The following is a 22,397-nucleotide window of genomic DNA, read 5'->3' on the forward strand; positions in this document are numbered from 1 at the left end:
TTGTAAAGCGACATGAACAATTCCCGATACAGCTTTCTGTTGCTCAATACGTGCTACATAAAGTGTTTTTCCGAGCGTCAAAGAAGCCCGCAAACGCACGCAAGGTTGCCGCGCGACTGGTCGCTTGAGGCAGACTTTAGTGCCGGGCGCGCTGAGCTTGTACGAGCCGCAGCGTTCTGGCACTCTTCCAGCTGTGCTAAGACAGCGTGCCAGGAACGGCGCTATAGACTCGTGAAATCTCGCGGAAGGGAAAGTATATCTGAAAGTGATCGCCCGAGAATACCGCTCCTGTTTAAGTCGGAAAGGTTTGGCGATGTTTCCCGACAACGCAAGTTGGAACCGTTGTGAGGATCAAGTGCTGCACTCGGTAACACCTAAATTCTTTCTTCACAAATTCGCAAAGCAATGTGGTATTTCTGCGACGGGCACCGCCGGACACCTGTGCCAGCGGCGGACATCAAAACGACCAGGTGAGATGAGCGCATAACAGCTATCGATGTTAACTGTTTCGCAGCCTAAACGTTGAGCACACAAATCGAGTTGGCACGCAACACGCGTGTGGGCTCGTGCATTGACCAGCACAATTCCTGCCCCAACTACGCGCCGCGACTAACAGTCACCACGTTGACCGCATTTATTTCAACCAGCGAGCTTTTTGTGGCTCTCCAGAGGCACTAAGCGGCCGCCTGGCCGATAGCGCATTGGTATGGCTCCAGTCAAGAGCTCTTCCAGCGTGACGGTGGAGGCCGCGTTCAAAGCAATCTGTGGCACGGACAGCAGGAGCCGGGACCTAGGCTCGTTGTCCGGGGCTTCCGGCCCGATGATGACCGCCCACTTTCGCGCGGCACTGATGTGATGAATTGCCGTGAGCGTCATGGACGACGACCACGGTACCGTCAGCGGAACTGGACCCGCTTTAGCCGCTGTGGCTGGCGCGCAGGTTGTGGTGTCAGCCCAGGATTGTTTGCCGTCGCTGCAAGAGTCGAGGACACGTATACAGAAGGCTAGCCCCCTCAATGAGACGATCATTGTGTGTGTATATATATATATAACAGACGAGAAGAAACGGGGTTAACCGAGGGACCCGATTTTAATAATCATGTCATAAGAAGCCACCAAAGACACCAAGGACAACATAGGGAATATTACTTGTACTTAATAATTGAATTAAAGAAATGAAAAATAATGGTACTTGTGACACACGACTTGTCGTTGGTATACTGTCGTGCAGACAAATTCGTGCTCAGATAAGTTTGAGCGTAGTGAACCCTCCTTATTCCCCTAGAACGGTCCATGACACAGTTGGAAGTTCTTCGCAGCATTTTGTCTCAGAACTAACCGTTTCGTAATGGAATTGATCTTCAAAATTAAATACACTGCATTACCTCATCGCAGTCGCAATCTAGTGCTACTCATTCGTCATTTCACGCAATAAATGGGGTTTCCACTGCTCCCGTAGCCATCTTTTTCGGTAGTGTATGATACATCGGTAGCGTTTTTCTTTCTTTTTTTTTTGTCGCTTTCAGATAACTGAAATGTGCCTGATTATGACTAACTGTGACAGGACTGAACTAAAGGGAACTGAATGGAACTGAAGTGAATGGAACTGAACTAAATTGAACTGAACTGAACTGAGCAGAACTGAACTGAACAGGACTGGACTGGACTGGTATGGACTGAACTGGACTGGACTGACATCTGGGATTGGCTGGTTGTGACTGACTGTCACTGGCTGGCTGTGGTTGGTTGTGACTAGCTGGCTGGCTGGCGGACTGGCGGGCTGGCTCGCTGGCTGGTTTCAATGTTTCGAGCACTAGGGCTATGAGAGACGGCGTGGGCATAGAGGAGACTGAGCACAAGCTTTGATTTATGTCGGACCACGAGGGGTAGGATTCTAATAGCCAAGTGTAATAGCGTTTTCGCGCGCAGTTTCTATCGGAGTGCAACGGCCACAGCCGCGAATGAAACCCTCGACCTTGTGCTCCAAGGTATCGACCGGCACTTACCGATACCACCCGACACCTTGTGTGGGTGTGGGCCACAGGCTCCGCAGGGAAGCCCATTCCTCTGCGCTGAAGCACTCTCGCAGCCAGCTGAGTTCCTCGAAAGAACCATAGTGAGCTCTGTGGCGGGACAGCTCATTCTGAGAAATACAGGGGGAAAAAAACAAGCATGTTGTAGACGCGGGCGGCTAACGGGTGTACTCCGACATAGGAGCGCATTTTCCGGAACATCATCATCGTCGTCGTCATCATCATTTTGAGCAAGACAACATCAGCCTTAATTTCATAAACGCGCTTTGTTGTTCTTGTTGCTGTTGTCGTCGTCGTCATCGCCGTATTTGTTGTTGTTGTTGTTGTTGTTGTTGTTGTTGTTGTTGTTGTTGTTGTTGTTGTTGTTGTTGTTGTTGTTGTTGTTGTTGTTGTTGTTGTTGTTGTTGTTGTTGTTGTTGTTGTTGTTGTTGTTGTTGTTGTTGTTGTTGTTGTTGTTGTTGTTGTCGTCGTCGTCGAATGTGACCAGCTCTTGCACGATATGCGCACGGTAAGGTAAGGTGTAAGGTAAGGTGCACGTACAGCTCAGTGCAATGTTTGCATCAAACTCTAAAATGATATCTATGCGTTGTAAGGATAGTAAGAATGTCCAGCTATATAAAGCTACCGTAAAATTGAAAGTAAAAACTAAAAAACGAAAGGCGCACTACATGTACTGAAGTGAATTGTCCGTTACCACTGTTTCTTCGCTTCGGCCAAAATAACTGTTGCTTTTTTCTGCTAATTGACAATTTTACACGAGTATGCACTTGCTTATACAGGGTATCTACCACTTTTCAAATGTTTCATTTGTTATCATGTTGAATTGTTGTTACAAGATGTACCCCACCCCTTATGTTACACGCCTGCCCTGATAAAGGGGCCTTTAAGGAAATAAACTGACCTGACCTGACCTGACCTGACCTGACTGGAGTGCTTTTCCCAGGCAGTTAGACAGTCGGACTGGTGAACTCCGTGTCTAAAGACTGTATATAACGTGCGCGTGTGTGGTGCAGCGGATGACCAGTGGCACTAAAAGTAGAAAAATAACGGTTGGATTTGGCGCGAGCTCGCAGCGCATGGCATTTGGGCCAACAGCAAATTACGTATTCTTGAGGACAGAGAAGAGAAGGAAAAAAAAATCAAGGTCATTCCGTCCTGCGAAGGTGGATGACCAGCGGAGCTGCAAACGTCGTGATAAGAAAACTTGTGGTAGAGACTTTAATGCATCACTCATGGTCACTTAGTAACGACGGTCACAATGGTTTTGTGGTCGCAATGATATACACTGATCGGCATGATTGCAAATGCAGACACATTCTTTGAGAATGTCAAATCGATGCATGTACGCCGCTGGGTGTCCGGTTGGGCCGGATCGGTGTGGCATCGCAAGCGATATGTCTGCAACACGAAACGCGTAAACCACTCCCTTTTCGATCCCGACTATGGCGGCATCACGATCACGAGCAGATTCCCTACTAGACAACTAGGGCCGGGCCATTGGGGTAGTGTAAGCGGCTAGCTAAGCTAATACCCCTGCCACACGGGCACCCGCGAACTCCGTTGACATGAAACTCCCTAATGGAGATTTGCGGCAATGGAGTTGTGGCCGTGCTGCACGGCACAGGGCGAACTTTCGACGAGCACCGCATGGGACAGGAACGGCGCTGCTGCGCTTACTTTTGCGTGCAACTACTCTCTTATAAAGCCTCCGTTAAAGTCAGTGTTTTTTTTCTTTTTTTAGCGCAGTATGTACTCTAACAAAATCACAGCGAGAAAGTTTGCTGTACGTTACCGCAAGATTTGTTTTCCAAGCATACCGAAGTTGAAAGCGATGCTGGCCACACTGCGATCCTGCTTTCGTGCGTGGGCAGCGTAGGTATGGTCCCTAGATTCTAGGGACCATAGCGTGGGGTCACGTTGTTCGACCTGTGCGCTTCGAGTTGTGATTATGTGCTGTGTAATCGTGCTTGTGCGTGTGTTCGCGGTGAGCTCAACTGCTTCCAGATGAGTGACAAAGCGGATAAAAAAAAGAAATGCCGGGACAACATTTCCCCATGCGGCTTGGCGAAACATTGGTGTGGAAGGTACAGGCACTATGTCCTTAAAAACAAATTAACAACTGCCGTTACTGAGCGTATAAACCAAGGCGAAAAATCGGCTGTAGTTTAGCTCTGGTTAAACCTGGTTGAATTGCGAAAGCTAGCCTTTCGGCTACACAGTTTAGCGGAGGCAAACCTGGTGGCATAGGGGGGTACTCATAACCATTAGACACACTGTACAGTGGAATCTTCTCTCAGACTAGAATTACAAGTATTGCACACCTTGACAGTTTCTATAGCCACTACAGCCCAATCTGGGAAGGCTTCACGAAGAGTCACATACATGTTCTCAGTCACCGCTTGCGAATCCCGCTTATGCCACAGTCGATTACATACACAACACACACCTTCAAACGGGTTCTCGGTGAACCTGCGATGGAATTCGCGTGTAGCTGATGCAAACTGAGCCACTCCTTCGATGTAGTCACTTATTTGCACAGGTTCTTCAGTAGAAACACACACATTTTTCCTCCTCCGCTTTTCAAGACGTTCGGCCCGTTGTTGTTCTGTTTTCTGGGCACGTCGTCGTCTCATAGTTTCCTTCCGTCTAGCACGACTAGACTCACCTTCGAAAACGGCTCGCTTAGCTGCTTCGGCTTCTCGTCGTTTTCGCAATCGTTCTTCTCGTTGTTCCCCTGTTTCCTGGGCACGTTGCAACCTCTTTCTCTCTAGAACTGGTACAGCGCAACATACAAAGGAAGAAACAAGCCGAGTCGGCTAGATAAAGGAACAGAGCGCTGAGAGAGGAAGAGCGCTCTGTTCCTTTATCTAGCCGGCTCGGCTTGTTTCTTCCTTTGTATGTTGCGCTGTACCAGTTCTAGAATGCAATACCAAATCGCCCAATCCTCAACCCTAGTGAACTCTTTCTCTCATTCTTCCTAGCTTGCTTAGCTTTCGCCTTAAAATTTAACTGTTCCGAAGCAGTAGAGCAACTAGATTCAGATACAGACTCTTCGTCGGTAACTTCCATGGCGATACTGATCAACCAACGCGTGGCGCACCGCTATATATTCCAGTGAAGCCGCCACGCAGCGAGCGCAAGGCGAGGAGGTCATCATATCAACGGAGAGACTAACCACCTGTTAGGCGCGGCGCCGTCTCTGGGGCCACGGCACACGCGATGAGCGGCTCCCTTCTAGCTGCGGCGGGGAGCAAGCTGACACCGCGCGTCGTCATAGCAAAGGAGAGAGCTGGCGTCACGGCATACGCGACGAGCGGTTAGACCTGGTGTAGTATTGCTTTCGCAATAAAAAAATAACAATGCTAAAATTTGTAAGCGAGCCCGTTAGGGCGATTTTATTAGCGTGTTCTTTGTTTTGTTTTTTTTTTTCGTAGCGCTATCTTCCATCCAGCCGTAATGGTCATTGCCGAACTCCCTTCACCAAAATCTCCACTGAACTTCCTTTGCGCAAGGGAGACCGTGTGACATGGAGCGCAACTCCCTTCCCGTAAAGACGAATGAGTTAAATGGAGTTCGCCCAAACGGCGACGAGGCCCGACATAGACAGTGACGCGCGCAAACAAAGGAGCACACTTCGAGGCGACAACTCGGCAGCCACCCTCCGTGTAGGCGGTAATTGCCGCGAAGACCCCTCTAGCTGAACCTGACCCTGACAAGCTGAACTAATAGATGAAAGGGGCCAACGTCTAAGGCTACCGTGAGAACAGCGTCGACTTGAGTTTCTGAGATTGTGACGTGGTTGCCTCGTATGGTAACATAGGAGGTGGAATGATGCGTCAACATGGGAGGGATATTTAGACCGATTCGACGATTGTGATTGGCCGAGATACTGTCATCAGATTCCCTAGTCTAGTCTCCTAGGGAAGACGACTGTTTTAAAAGCGGATACCTTTGGTGTGTGAGTGTGTGCCGACATGTCCTGATGCGAGTTCAGACGTTTAATATGCTCCTACATGGAGGGGGCTCGCGCATCTGGCGCCAGTGTGAATGATGTCAAACAAACTCTTTTTCCCTCATTCCTACTACCGGACTTACTCATTCCTGCGCCGGTTGGATTCCTGGCCTAAACGCTACCACGAGCCGCAACAATAGATATATGCTCAAAACGGCTGAAGTAGGCAAACAATGCTAATCGCATAAAAAGACAGTTTAGTAGAACCTGCAGACGAAGTGATCAACGCCATGGAACGAATAGAAACCTTTCGCCTCTACATCTACAGCTCTCGCTTCTCTTTCTCGAGTAGTACTGATAAGATAATCTGAACGCAGTTTCCTCCTAGTTACTGCGTCTATAAAAGTAGATGTGAAGACTTCAAGGTATAAAACCAATTTGAATTAGTACTTTCACGATGCTCTGCGTTTCGTGTAGTTTCGAGTGTACAGATTTCTGATGAACGATTTCTCACTGGGAATGTTGAGGCCGTTGTGCGTACGCACGAGAAACAAAAAAAAACATGCGTTCGCTCAAGGACACAACCAAATACAAGCCACATAAAACAAACTATAGCCTATGCTTCCACAAGAAGGTTCAAAGACCGCATACAACGGGTAGCAAAACTGTCACCGTATCAGGGAACAAATTGCCAGAAACAGTGCAGTACTTGCGGAAGTACCAACGACGGTGGTGGACGCTGCTGTAGTTCCATGTCACATCGACTGTCGACACCGGTGTAACGCGTCGGGCTGGATGCAGACGGGCAACCATCGGACGCCCTTTCGGCGTTTGCCAGGCGAATCTCGGTAAAGGACCTCTGGAGTCTGGGACAGGCAGGGTTGGACGCCCTTATGACGTTCGCCAACCTCGGGCTGCCGGAGGGAGCGTGAGGTGACGTCTGTACCAAGGTGACAGCCTGCGGCGACATTGAGCCAGGAACTTGGCAGGCCGCTACTTTTGTGTCCAGGACGCCATCATCTCCGTTCTGCCACGTCTGCAACGCTTGCCGTCTGCTTCCGTATCTTTCCTCACACACTTGCGGGAGAAATAGGTTATGTAGCATTACGTCGCGCCTTACTGAGGTCCCGGATACATGATTTAAGCCACATTCACCACACTGCAAACTGTTGTTCAGGGTCCCACACGACACACGCCTTGCCAGAGGAGCGAAGTGTAACTGACCGTGGTCCGGAGCAGATCACCGTCAATTGTCTTTTACACAATTCGTAGAAAATACAACGTACGTCGTACCCGTCCCTGAATTTGTTCAGAGAAGGGTACGACGATATATATATATATATATATATATATATATATATATATATATATATATATATATATATATATGCCCTAAAGTGTAAACGTAAGGTTCAAGATTAATATGCAGAAGAGAAAGGTAATGTTCAATAGCCTGGCAGGGGTAGAAGAATTTCTGATCACCAGCCAGCCTCTAAAGTCTGTGCAGGATTAAGTTTATCAAAGTCAATTACTCACAAGGTACTCTGATCATGCGAAGGAAATATACAGAATAATAAAAATGAGCTGGAGTGCATACGGCGAGCGTTACCAAATCCTGACTGAGAGCCTACCACTGAAAAGTGTCCAATCATTGCAATTCTACCGGTGCTAACATATGGGGCAGAAACTTGGAGGTTAACAAAGATGCTCAAGAACAAATTAAGGACTGTGGTAAGAGCGATTTAACCAAAAATTTTAGGCTTAAAGTTAAGAGACAGGAAGAAAGTGATGTGGATCAGTGAGCAAACGGGGATAGCTGATATTCTAGTTGACATTAGGAGAAAGAAAGATGGAGCTTGGCTACTAATGTCTGGGAAAGATAAGTCATGGACCATTGCAGTTACAGCATGAGTGCCAAGGCGAAGAAAAGCGCAGTCGAGGACCGCAGAAAATTAGGTTAGGTGACGAAATTAAGAAATTTGCAGGCGCAAGATGGAATGCGCTGGGAGCTTGTTCGTCCTGCAGGAGACACAAAAATACGCTGATAATGACATATATCGTCATACACACCTACATGCTCTTTCTTCCCCTATCTGTCTCTACCGCGTGATTGGCTTCCCACATTTCACACGCATACACTTTCAATGCGTAAGTATTCCTAGGCGACTCACCCAGTAAATCTGTCCGTTGGTCTGTCGGTCTGTCCGTAACGCGTAATGCGATGGACTCCATAAAGAAAACCATAATAAATTTGAAATGAAAATGTTCATGCAGGAACTCCTCTCGGAGTTGTCTAAGTATGCGTTAGCATTGTGCCACTTGCGCATCTCAACACACTCCGGTGTCATTATCAACCCTTATCAAACTTATCGGACATGATCTGACCCTTACCAACCCTTATCGTTCTTTATCAATGTTATCGAACTTGATCCTACCCTTATCAACGCTTGTCCGTGCCTATTAACTTTATCAGAATTTCTCTGGGCATTATAAACCTTTATCGCTACTTAGGACCTTATCTATCCACGGCGAACCATTATGAACCGTGATGACAATTATATAACCCCTTATCACTCCTTATCATCCTTATCAACACATTGACTGCTTACCTGTTTGTTGCGCGGCGTGAATCGTATGAGCCCTCAGAGACCGGCTGCATTTCGCTCGGTGAAGGAACGCCTCAACATAAGGCGCATCCTGCGACCACCGAAGTGCATCGGGGAAGGGGCGTGCTTGGCATTAAACTTACGCAAAATCAGAATTTCCCTGATCTCTACAGTGCTCCAAGTCGGCTCTGCATGTGGCCCTAGAGATGGCTTTAAATATTCAACTTCTTCAACCATGGGTGTTTATAGCGCAATGAGTAAGACGCTGCTTCTCAGCGTGGGGTCGTAAGTTCAAAACTCATCGAAGTCAACCTGTTGCAGCGGAGTTGCATATGTCAACCCTCCCAAACATCTTTCAATGTCCGTGCCTCAAAACTCCCGTGCCCTCTATGAAGAGGCAAAGCAAACAAGTAAGGCATGTGCTGACACCTGGTGTAGCAAGAGTAAAGCTAAGAAACAACCCAATCCATAGTTTCATACAATAATTACTAGAGGGAACTCTGGCGCTAGCGTCTGCGGGAGCTGTGATCGGTGTGGTTCAGCCAACATAGGAATTATGGGAAGTGTACAAGGATTTGCCTAAACTTCATCTTTCTGGCCTTAAGCGTCTCTTCGATTTTGTAAATTCGCCATTTTCAACAAAGCATACTATGTAATAAATAATTAAATCAATGTTATTAAAATCATGCGATGGCAAGATTCGAAAACGGGACCTATTTCATTTTGAATTAATTAATGCGAACGCATTATATGCCCCATTAGGCGAAAACTCGTCGGCGTCGACGTGACCGAAAGATGGTACCAAAAATGGCCGATGGCGCAAAGAGTAAAAACACGTCAAAAGATGCTCTGATTGACGACAAGTTTTTCAGGAAGGTTCCTCTAACCAAAGTAAATTAATGGCTTAGAAAGAAAATTAAGTAAATTTCAGCCTGGGTGAGAATCGAACCCGGGCCTCTGGTGTGCGAGACGAGCAGGTTTCACCGACGCCACCGCGGCTCCTTATTTCTGGGTGGACGGAGTGCGTATACGCCAATACCATACGTCACCTCGCAGCCGTCTGCCTGAGTAAAGGCATTGCCTTGTGTGTGCGTCATTGGGCCCGTCACGGTTCAGCCAATGGGGACGAGGTGGCGCCACGTCATGAGTGAATAAAATATAAAAACCAATAATGTCCGATTGAAGGCGCTGAGCGGTCCTCCAATTTATGAACTCGTCGCAAGTGAGCGCGTTGAGACGCTTGGCGCGTTTTGATTTGGCCTTACCGAGGCGCAGTTAGAACGCAGGTATAAGTGCCTCTGCTGAATTTGTTTGTTTAAAACATTGTTTCTTTTAGCCATTCGTCTCACGCGACAGACGGACGGGTTTCCTCGTTGAGTGGCATGGAGATGCTTACGCATTTAAAATTCGAAGAAAAACGTTGGTGGTGGTGAGTTTGAAACTTACGACCACACATTCAGAAGCCGCGTCTCTTACTTACCCACTGGGCAAACCAAACGCCCCTGCTTGCCGAAGGCGAATATATCTGAATCGGCCGTCGGAGCGATTCCAATAAGGTTGATAACGACCGATAAGGGTTGATAAGAGTCGGATTAAGAGCCGAAACAGATTACAAGGCCAATAATGCACAGGAACCGTCTACAATAGCGGTAAACAACAAACAACATACGTCGCGCCGTATGCGTGGAGATCAGATATATATATATATATATATATATATATATATATATATATATATATATATATATATATATATATATATATACACACACTTTTATTGCGTTAGCATTCGGAGTGGGAAGGAAAGTGGGGAAGAATTATGCAGGAACTCCACTGGAATTGTCCATGCGTAAGCATTGTTCCACTTGCTCATCTCCACGCATACGACGCAACGTATGTTTACCGCTATTGACGAAGCAGTAGACGCTTCCTGTACTTGATTGTCCTTGTAATCTGTTTACTTAAACTAGTAAGTTAAAACTGAAAAGCTCGAGGGTTAGAATTGTGCTGGCTGCCACAGGCAATTTTTTTTTAAATTGGTGCAGCTAACGAAACCACTAAGAAACGTACATCCTTGTTAAAGCCTTCTTGTCCGGTGAGTGCTAGGAGTTTGTCTGCGTGGTGCAGAACCGCCACACACACACACACACACACACACACGCACACACACACATATATATATATATATATATATATATATATATATATATATATATATATATATATATATATATATATATACACACACACACACACACACACACACATATATATATATATATATATATATATATATATATATATATATATATATATGTGTGTGTGTGTGTGTATATATATATATATATATATATATATATATATATAATGTCTTAATTAATATCTCAATATCTATATAATTATCTTAATTATTCAATTAAGGATTTTGATTTCTCCTAGAAGTAATGGCCACCTCATTGAGTAACTTAAAAGCTCGAGGGTTAGAATTGCGCAATTTTTAAAAAATGGTGCAGGCAAAGAAACCACATGGTGTATATATATATATTTCTACGAGAAATCAAAATCCTTAATTGAATAATTAAGATAATTAACCAATGACTGTTCATTACATTACGGCACATATATTCAATCTACGAAGTATAACCAGCGGGTTCGCAAGGCCTATCCACTTAGAACAAATTCTCAGGAGTACAGTAGTTCCGAGATATTAATTTTCAAAGTGTCCGGCAAAATGCGTTGTCATAGTTACTTTTGTGCTTGAATGCATTACACAGCGTTTTCGCAAGAAAAAGTAAGTGGAACAAAAGTGCATGTTTACCGCTAGTTTGACGGCGCGTTTCTCGAAACCGGTTCCATCTTCATAATCCGTTCTAAATCGATATAAGCCGATATGCTTTGCATACTCACTTGCTAAAGGTAGTAAATAAAAATGTGTGCCTTAAATTTATTAGTTAAGGAGTTCTTTATTGTGACTATGTTCATTATTCAATTAACAATTTTGATTTCTCGTAGAACGAATGGCCACCTCCAGTGGCGCAGCCAGCAATTTATTTCAGGGGAGGGGGGGTGTTCCGGCGACAACTATCATTCCTTCCCCTCGTTCAGATCTCTCTCTCTCTCTCTCTCCATCCATATATATATATATATATATATATATATATATATATATATATATATATATATATATATATATATATATATATATATATATATATATATATATATATATATATATATATATATGGCGGTTCTACACCACGCAGAGGAACTCCTAGCACTCCCCGGACAAGAATGCTTTAACAAGGATGTACGTTTTGCAGCCACTTTGCATCAAATGATGATATCAGCCTTATGTTTAAAAATGACGATATTAAAGAAACTAAAATTTCGTCTACGAATTGATGCATTATGGAACGCATGTCGATGACCTAGCTGGTACATGATTTGGAAAAATGAGCAGCCCTAAAAACGGCGCCATACAGGGAAATGCAGCGCACTTTCTTGTCTTCTCGTTTGCAGGCCAGGCTTGTTTCATCCCAGGTTCCAGCCGGACCTTCTAGAGAATGGTACGGCCACGGCTACGTACGAGAAAGGGCGGGCACTATTTTGCAAGTGTGCTGTCACTCAATCGCGCTTCCGGCGTTGTGGGCATGTTATATTATTCTAGACTTGAAAATCCTAAAAAATCCGGATCATCCTTAAAAGCAGACTACAATTTATCAACTCTTTGGTATCGCCGTTGCATCGCCAGCTTATCATTATTTCACAAATTTTTTTGCAGTCCGCTCGCCATCGCACCACACATTTCACCGCCGGCACGAACATCACGCTGTACTGGTCATTCATTAAGTGTCGCTCGCCCCAAAACGCGCGCTGTCACTTTTTCGTCCTCGTTTTTCCCTCGTGTAGTTGTAGACTGGAATGGCTTTCCTTACGACATCGCTGCCATCACCAGTTCATCTGCATTCACTGAAGTGTCATCGATTATCTCACCTTAACTAATATTGTTTTAACTATTGTTGTAATCTCACCCCTTATGTAATATACCCGTGTGGGGTCTTTAAAGAAAGAAAGAAAGAAAGAAAGCTTTGCGATAGAACTTTGACAGTATCATTCACTAACTTTTGGTGACCTGCTGTCCGACTTATTTGGAGACATGTTTGTAAGTAATTTGCAATCATGGTATTGCAGTCATCACGCGACGCATATACATGTTAGGAGAGATGTTTGTAAGTAACTTGCAATCATGGTATTGCAGTCATCACGCGACGCATATAGATGGGAGAAACTCGTTTGGACCTTTGCACCGCGTCAAATGTGCAATTTGCACCGCGTCATTACCCTCTGGAGCTCCCTGGGCGTCGATCGCCTCATTAGCCTCTTGACAGCTGCAATTATCCGTGACACCCCGCAAAACCACTGCAGAAATTGCAGAGGAAAGCTAGATAGTTTGATAGAGAGGAGGGGGGACAGGAGGCAGAAAAGTGGTAGAACCGACGCAGTCGCGAGACGGAACAGCCTTGCCACTCTTCGCTAGCAGTCCCCATAAAAGGGTGCGGGGGAGGTGTGGGGATAGGGAAAAGGTGACGCGAGAAGGCAAGGAAACGCTACTACTATAGACACGGCAGCGATTGCAGGGAAACTGGATGACCTTAAGTTCTAGGTACGGTGACATGACAACCCCTTCCTCTCCCTTCACGCCGCGGCTATCCCTCGCCTTGCTTTCACATCCAAGCTTTGGCTTTCATACATGTGGCTCTTTCGAAGCCCACCTCCTGAAGCTTTCTGTTCCGTGGGAAAGGGGGTTGGCGATAAAATTTGGGGGGGAGTTGTCGACCCTCCCCCACACCTTCCACCCTCTGGCTACGTCAATGGCCACCTCATAGAGTAATTTAGCTATCTGCCACAGGTAATATTAAAATAATTGGCGCAGCTGAAAAAAATCAGAAACATGCGAGCCTTGATATATATATATATATATATATATATATATATATATATATATATATATATATATATATATATATATATATATATATATATAGCGATGACTACGTGTTTGGTCCCCGCATGCAACAAGTTATCTTTGCAACTACTTAGATTTCCCTTTTCAATGTTTGCTTCATTTCAATTTCAACTACAACTAATTACCTCTAGGCTTCCGTTGTCTTCATTGGCTGTTGGCGTTATATGCTAGTGATCAACAAAACAATTGAACTCCTCTGTTTCCCTTCTTGTTGTTCATTCACAGCGAGGAACTCGAACCTGGCAGCCTTGATGCCATTAGTTAGCACACGAGTGTTTATTAGCCACGTGCCTGACCTCTTAAAGGGCAGCTCCGGCGTTTCTCTAACCATATTATGATATTGTCATTTTCAAATTGCATTGCCAGTCCTGTCACCAGTAAAGTGGTTAAATTTGCTTAGAAATTCATCAATAATTTCAAATAACCAATAAACGAGATACCAAAACCGAAACGGGTAGCTGCTTCGTGTGACGTTACGATGAGTCAAAGACGTCAAATCCTACCCTACCACAATGTAAACACGCAGAACGCGTGCTAAAGACGCAGAACGCGTGGCGCTAACGCCAAAGAAGGGAAGCTGATTATGTCTCCTGACGACACAGGGAGCTTTCACAGAGTTCCCGAACTAGACAGCGGCAGTTTAGGCGACGATTTCAGCGACAGCGGAGATGTAGTTTCTGACGTCGCAAACACAGGGTGGCCAGTAGAAAGCCATGAGTCATGAACGCAACCAATCTATAAAATTAAATTTTCAGGAAAACTAGATGACTTGCAGCCATATAGTTTGGCACGGATAATCAAAGTGCAATAGAGAACCTATATTCAAAATTTTGTCCAGATCAGTGGACAATGAAAAATCGCCGGAGTTGCCCTTTAAGTTCACACGTTACAGCATTGCACGAAAAGGGTATTCCACATCCGCCCACCATGGCTTTGAGTGGCACTGGCTAACACTCCCAGTCCTAGGTCTAGTACTATGGACGTCTTAGTAGTACAACTTGTAGCGCATCGCACTCGTAGAGGGAAGGTTGTGAGTGCCGTTCAGTTTCATTTCCTTTTTAAGGCGAAAGCCTTATATACCTATGTTTCAAGGTCGCGTTGTGAGGTACAGAAAAAACTCGCAGTTTCGCCCAAAAGGCGAAGCACCGATTGCGAAATCAAATTAGTAGATAGCTATGCGAAGTAAGGATAGTGGCTTTATCAGCCGTAAAAGCTTCTAAACATTTGCTCACTAATTTAGCAATGACATAATGTGTAAGCTCTACTTAACGAAGACGTAGAAAGAAACACATACAGAAAGAGCGCTATCTCTGCGTATCTGTTTCCACATCCTCATTCAGTCGCGCTTACACATTCTATCATAGATTCAAACCAACTATCCAGTCAAAATGTTGTAACTAAATTAACAAGCATGGTGTCACGCTCATACAGGTAAACATGATGGGCGCGGAAACTCGTTGTCAAAATGCTGGAGTAAGGAATCGCGGCAGCAGCAGCGATCGAATGGACCTTCGTGCCTATCTCACTTCTACGTAAACCAAACGTCGAAAGCACAGCGGATACGAAGCTACCGGCCCTATGCGAACTCTGCACACATCGCATATTGCTTTGAAGGTGAAGCCTGCGTAGGCACTCACTTTGGCTATGTCGCACATCACCTTCAAGATACGGCGCCCGCACGGCCGCGCCGTAAGCAGCAGCCGTCGCAGAAGAACGCCTCCCCCTTCCTCGTCTCACCTCCGTGAATCGCACGCGACAGGAGAGAGCGCGCATCCAGCCCGCCTTCCTCTCTCGCACACCCGAGAATGAGCCCCGTTCGCCGGCTCATCCTCGCACGCTTTTACTAGCACATACAGCATACAGCGCGCGGCGACAATTTTAACGCCTTTGGACTATATACGGAACCTCACGGCGACGCCGACGGCTGAAATGCGCCTGGAGGGGTCCATATAACTGCTATCGCAATAAAACGAAGGGCGCCGGGAAAGGGAAACAGCTGCGCTTGAGAAGGGCTCTGAGAAAGGGCGATGAAGCGGAGTCGGAGAGTTGGGGAAAATGACAGCGCGGCGCCGGAGGGGAAATGGTAACAGCGGCGCCCGTAGAACGAACTGGAAACGGCGGTAGTACGCTCGCAGCGCGCTCGCCCGCCTTGCGTGCGTTGCCGCGTGGACTCAGAGCTTCATTCCACATCGCTATGTGGGATTACGCACCAGCTCCTAGTCTCCGGCGGAGAAGACCGAGAAAGTACGCCACGGCGGAAGAGGCTAGAGCAGCTCGAAATGCCGCTCGTCTTAACCGCCGTCGGAAGAAAGCGGCTACGGATGAAGCTGCGGCAGCGGCCCGACGAGAGCAACATGTGGCCCTAATGCAACGCAGGCGTTCCGGGAATGCAGAAGTGCTGGAGAGAGAGGTCGCTGCCGCGCGTGCGAGAACAAATTTCACAAGACGTGCACGTGCGGTTGCGGCCTTCCTCTCCACCCATTCTGCATTCCCAGAACGTCTGCGTCGCATTAGGGCCGCATGTTGGTGAATGGGAACAACAAAGCCGAACCAGATCAGCAGAAAGTTCAATTAGCAGAAAGTACAACACAAAGTTTAGCAGCAGGTCAACAGAAGGTTGAACTAGGCTTTTCGCATTCGCATTCTTAGAAAATTTTAAGCCTCTCCCGTAATTCTTGTTCATTTTCTACATTTTAATTTCAACCACAGCGAATTACATCTACGCCATAGACTGTGGCTTCATACGCTATAGCTGTAGGTGATACCCTTGCGCCCTTTTGGGGTATAAGGGTGTGACTAATAGACAGATTTACGCCATTCTTCACTTTTATGGGCATAATTTATCTTATGATGTATGATTGAGATTAAGCGGCAGTTTCACTTCCCTCCTCGAAGAGGCAGGACGTCTGTCAAGTGCACTTCTTATCAACGCTTTGCTACGTGGTGAATGCGGTTTAAAACATGAATCCGGGACCCTCAGAAAGGTGCGAATGTAAGGCTATTTAACGCATTTATAGCATTTACCGCTAAGTCACCACTGATATTTCCCTCACTTCGACACTCCTAATGCTAACGCATTAAAAGAAGCACTCGCAAGCGTGCGAGGGAGGATTCGGGTGGAGACGGCGAGCGTGGCAGACGTGGCGGGACGGAGACGGCGTCCAGAGCGCCCTGGGCTACAGGCTCCCCCGTGGACATAGACGCCATTTCAAGCCTCTTTCTGCAGCTCGCGGTTGGCGAACGCCACAAGGGCGTCCAACCCTGTTCGTCCCACAGTCTACAGAGCCTTTCTTGAGCTCCTCCAGGCGAAGACCGAAGCGGTGCAGGCCGTCAATTGCCTGTCCGCATCCAGTCCGGCACGCTACACCGGTGTCGAGCGTCGATGCTGCTTGTAACCACACCAGTGTAGAGCATCGCCGTTGGTACCTCCGCAAGTACTGCATTGTTTTTGGCAATTTGTTCCCTGTTACGGTGACTGTTCTCTCACCAGTCGCATATGGGCCTTTTTAACCTGATTGTGAAAGCGTAGTGTTGTTTGTTTTACGTGCCTTGTATTTAGTTGTGTCCTTGAGCGAGTGTTTCTTTTTTTTTTTTGTCGTGCGCGCGTACAAACGCCCTCGTCATTATCAATGACAAATCGGTCCTCACAATTCTGTAAACACGAAGCGTATAACATCGTGAGAGCACCAATTCAAATACGACGACAGAGGTATAGAAATGAGTTAGCAGGACAAGCGCTTTTCTGTAATTGCTTTATTTTGAGGTCATCGCATCGAAATTTATAGACGCATTACTCAGGAATAAACTGCGTTCAGACAATGCGATCAGTAGTAGTCAAGAAGCTTCCGAATTATTCCGCATTGGTACCGTCATGTGATCAGCAGTACTCGAGAGGCTAAAGCATGCAATTTGTTCCGCGCTGTTGATAACTTCCAACTCTCCAGCTTCTACTAAACTATGTTCCTTTGTTTTTCCCTTCTTGTTCTCTCATATATAAATCTATATAGCGTTCAGATACAGCGATCAACATTTATGTTTTATTTGTATACGGGAACATACTGTCCTGTGCTTAAGCAGTGTTGTCCTCTCTTACCGCGGCGGAATATTGCGATTTCACGCGCTGTTTTTCTATTCTCATTATAGAACCACAGGTCCCTGAAGTAAAGGCAGACAGTGGCAATCTTTTCAGAGAGGCGTACCCTATTGAACCTATTTTTTAGAGACGTTCCATTTAATCCATGTCAGTAGTTATACCCCAAGTTGCTGTACATCGTCTGACTCCCCCCCCCCCCCCCCCTTGAATCAAGACCTACCGCACGCATTACACAAACCTTAAATGTTGGGCCTCCATGAATAATCACTAGTGCTTTCGGCACTGACCAGTTGTGTCCTATTCTTTTTTTTGTCAGTTTCGGACATCTTGGTGCCCTGTTTGCCTTCTTAGGCACTCACACCCGCCTCATTCTGGGCTTTTCTGAGTTGCGTACCCGGCTCCGAGTATACAGCTGTCTCATCGAAGCTTGTCGCACACCTATTACTCCTCGCGCAGCCGCAGCTTCGCTTCCAATGCTATGGTGAACTCCCACGTTCTCAGCTCGATACAACTACGCGTGAAAGCCAGACAAACGCAACAGAGTTCGGTACTCCTTGCACTACCCCTCTCCCTCCATCGCAACGCCTCGCGTATACAGCTCCACTGTAAAGCTGGCTAACTTCTCGTGGACATTAATTCACGATTCTCTCTGAACGTAATCATGAAGACTGCTAACCTTTCGCTGCCTCCGTACGCGGCTTCTGAGCAGCTCGCGCTCGCGGTACTCGGCGTCAGCTCTGAGTCGCCGCTGTCGCTGTGCGTTGCGCGCCCTCTCGGCTGCCCGGTAGGACTCGTCCAGACGTCGGATCCGCTGCCGTTGGGCGTTCAGCGACCTCCTCAATGCGGCGGCCGCCGCAGCCTTTTCCGCGCAGCACTGCTGCCGGCACAGTCGTCTACGACGAGGCCGCGGCTGCTGCTGCAGCAGCAACATAGGGCATGACGCCGGAACGTCGGGCAACGTTTCCACTTTTACCGCGGAATCAGCATGATGAGAAGCAACGAAGGTGCTGGTGCTATTAAGGGTACAATGTTTCGTGGGGAGCGGGCAGTACTTGCAGGCGTGTACCGTTCCCTCGAGGCAGTCGTTGGGGTTGCCGCCGTTTGGGTCGGCGCATCCGCTGTCGCCACAAGAGGAGTTGAGCCACATCAGGAACGCAGCAGGTAGTGTGCACGACCTTCACGATAATAGCGTAAGCAGGCAATGCACCGCCGGCGGCCTGGTTGCTTTCCCGCTGCAGATGCGCCAGAGATTTTTCGGCGAGACCCGATGGCCGGGAGTAACTGCGTTATAGGAACATTTACCGCGGGTAGCAGGCGTACGATTCTTGGATCTGGAGCCGACAGTCGTGGACGCGAACTTGCGGACCAACTAACGCAGCTCGCGGTGATTTGACGACGGCCTTTGAGCGCAGGGCGCTGCCAACAGCCGGAGCTAGGAAGCTGAGCAGATTCAAGAGCATGTAAGCCTGGCTGCTGCAGTTCGAGCCGTGTGCTGCGCGCGTGTGGGCGCGAGCTGTGGTTGGCAGCGTTCATCTTTCGCGCCTTGCAGCGAGCAAGACGGGCGGGAATCTGTCGGTTCCTTCTTGGCGCGGAGACACCAAGGAACAGCACGAACATTGGCGGTTGCATTAGCAGTTGTCTATGACATTGTAAACCTAGAGAGAGAGAGGGATAATAAACTTTAATCGAAACAACAGGCAAGCGCAGCTAGCATGAGTAGCTCCTCAGCTCTGCGGGGGGGGGGGGGGGGGGTCCCTCAGTACAGGAATCCAGTGGCCCTAGCTTCCTTTCTCGCTCGCTCGACCAGTTCTAGCCATGGTCCGCCGAGTCGGAGCTGGACAGCGCTGCCTCGCGTTGCCGTATGATAGAATCTGTTATGAGTGTGAGCTCAGATGTGCTTCCGCGTGCCACGTCATGTGGTAGAGCGTGGCGAATTCGTCGCAGTATGGGCATTTATTTATTAGAACACATTGCAAGGTTGATAGCGTGGCAGAGACTCAAATGTGAATACGTTTTTGTAGTTTCCGCCATACTACGGCTTCCACTAGCGCGAGAGCGTGGTGCATCGGCGGTAGTGTTCTTCGTGACAGGTGGTATGGTGCTGTAGTGTGCCTGTGTATACACAAGCATACTACAGATACCGATACCCCTAACCTATATAGGTTAGCAGTATCGGGTCGGGATGGAACTCCTCCTCGCGTCCCTCTCACGGCTCCCGGCGTGCGTGCACTCGCGCACAGGCATGTGCCTGCTGATTGCTGCCTAAGAACTCATGCCCCGGAGTTCACGATATGTGTACGTATAAGGGGGGAGTTGGTGCGCTACAATCAGAAGGCGACGTGCGGTGCTGTAAATTTTGGGACTGCAATAAATTCTAGATGCCGCACGAGAGTCCTTCAATACTATGGTCCATTCCCTGTGCAGTCTGGTCGTGATGACTAACGCTATCGCTAGTTTCTCCGCCTCCGCAGCACTGGTCCCGGGAATAATATCAATGCGTCATCGTGAACGTATGCTCAGTTGTCGTGGCGAAGGCTTGTTGTTGTTGTTGTTGTTGTTGTTGTTGTCAGTGGGCCCACGTTGCAGAGGATACCTCGCGAACTAACATCGTCTTTCCAAGGTAGGTCTTGATTCTCTCTGGAAGTGTGTATACAAAGCTTTAGATGAAATACACCATGAGTCGCTAAGAAGCTAACGTCCATTTACCACGTACAAAGTTGTTCGCAACAAGCTATGAGCTTAAAATTGATGTTTCCTTTATGACATAACACGTACCCGCGAGGGGAAATCGGCCTAGGTTCACCCTGTAAACGTAACATGGTCCCTTCGTACTCGCTAACTTAATGGACTGTATAATCAAGGTAAAAATAATATTAATTACAAATAGAAAGAAAAAGTTTAAATAACGCCACGATGCCACTTCGTCCGAGTCAGCGCCGACTAATCAGGAGCCTCATGCGACCATCGCGTGCGGAGCGTGTGACGCTCAGATTAGCTGGTTTCAGTCACCACGTCCAGTTTTGCCAAATATAAATTTTTTTAAAAAATCGGCACACACACTTAAGACTGCTTACGTGTGGGAATGCGAAAGCATCATAGTCGCTTTGGTGAAATGACTTTTTTTTCTGCGCGTTCCTTGTCCGCGTAAGCTCTCGCAGGCGTTTTAACTGCGCCTCGGCAATGCCAAACGAAAACGAGCCAGGCACCCGAACGCCGTCGCTTGCCCACGAGCGGCGATTTTTGGTGCCACCATTCGGTCACGCCGCCGACTGCAGCGCCGGATTTTTGCGTAATGGGGCATGTAATAACGCGCTAACTTAGGCTCATTCATAACTTCGAAGGACTGCTCAGCGGAATTCAAGTTGACATCAATGCTTTTTCTTTTTTTTATTTTATACTCATTTTATACACTCATGACGTGGCACCACCTTCCACGCATTGGCTGCGCCATCACGTGCCCAACGACGCCACACGTTTAGTCAGTCAGATTATACTGCAACGCGACGGGCGCAGTGGCGCACACACTAAGGAGGCATTTTATTCAACCAGCCACCATGGTGAGGTGCCTATCCTTACCACCCTTCTAAAGTGAAACCAACATTTCTACCCACAGTATGAACGATACTTTTTTTTTCTGTGTGACTTTCGTTGTGCCTCCATTCTCTGAATATACGCAACTAGTGAATGTCGGGTTGAATGCAACTGTAATAAATACCATGAAAGAACAAAAAAAAAGCAAGCGTGCTCGTCACGCACCCCGGAGGCCCGCGTTCGATTCCCACCCATACCGAAATTTACCTAATATTCGTCTAGTAGGCAATAATTTACTTTGTTTACAGGAACAACCGTGAGAAATTTGACGGCGTTTCACGTATTCGTTTACGTGGTTGTACTCCTTCCCACCGGCAATTTTTTGTCAAATCGTTCGGTCACGCCGCCGACTGCAACGCCGTAATAGGGCGTGTAATAACGCGCTATCTTGGGTTGGCTGGTACATGCCCCGAAGAAAACGAGTTATAACGCTGGACAACGCGACGTGACTAAGAGAGACGAAGCGCTTCGTCTGTTTCATTCATGTACCGTCATCCAGCGCTGTTACTCGTTTTCTTCGGGGCATGTAATACTTTCGCATTAATAAATAAAAGCAAGTCGACAACCCGAAAAACTCCAATGACCGCGATACGAGCACCCAAAGAGTGCTAAAAACCTGCTAGGTGCACAAAAGAATCAGAATCAGGTGCAAATGCTGGTGTATGGCAACTACGTAAAACACGGTCGAAAAATGTTACACTGTACAGAAAGGTAGGTTTCTCTTCGTCCATAATGGATTAGAAGATAAACTTAAATAATCCATATTAATAGGCGCTTTCGTGCGCGAATGTGAACTGCGGGAACTAGTTGCGAAACAAAACTAAAAAAAAGATGCTTACAATCACTGGCCAGAAAACAAGTTGAACTATTGGGTAGTGATTACGATTACAGAAAAGATGTCACCTGTTTCATCTTGGTAAGGTCGCGCGTCCTCTGTGTTATTTCTTCGCTGGCGCGGCTACGCAGTTTGTGCTCGTAGCCACCACTGAGCCTGTAGACCTTCGTACCGATCGTGGGAACAACATGCTCAGGCAGCGTGTAAGTGAAGCAAGGTTTATCAACAATACCTTGATTTGGGGCGAGTTGGTTCAACTTG

General features: G+C 47.1%; 1 protein-coding gene across 1 annotated transcript; it reads right to left on the minus strand.

The window, feature by feature from the left end:
• Positions 1-457: 457 nt before the first annotated feature.
• Positions 458-8,315, minus strand: LOC142577876 (uncharacterized). The gene is made up of 4 exons (XM_075687307.1): positions 8,157-8,315; positions 6,695-7,062; positions 2,007-2,143; positions 458-973 (listed from the first exon to the last, which is right to left on the minus strand). The coding sequence occupies exons 1-4, from the start codon at positions 8,227-8,229 to the stop codon at positions 640-642; spliced, it is 912 nt and encodes a 303-aa protein (XP_075543422.1). The 5' UTR covers positions 8,230-8,315; the 3' UTR covers positions 458-639.
• Positions 8,316-22,397: the final 14,082 nt, after the last annotated feature.

This window comes from Dermacentor variabilis, chromosome 4 (assembly GCF_050947875.1).
Source record: "Dermacentor variabilis isolate Ectoservices chromosome 4, ASM5094787v1, whole genome shotgun sequence".
In the NCBI taxonomy this organism is placed as follows: Eukaryota; Metazoa; Arthropoda; class Arachnida; order Ixodida; family Ixodidae; genus Dermacentor; species Dermacentor variabilis.

Bases quoted from the DNA above. Each gene is read 5' to 3' on its own strand.
- LOC142577876 (XM_075687307.1), bottom strand. From the start codon at position 8,229: ATGGTTTTCTTTATGGAGTCCATCGCATTACGCGTTACGGACAGACCG. The intron at 2,144-6,694 runs GTACTGCACTGT...TGTATTTCTCAG, and splicing joins CGTCGTTGGTACTTCCGCAA to AATGAGCTGTCCCGCCACAG. The intron at 974-2,006 runs GTAAGTGCCGGT...CGACTCTTGCAG, and splicing joins CAAGGTGTCGGGTGGTATCG to CGACGGCAAACAATCCTGGG.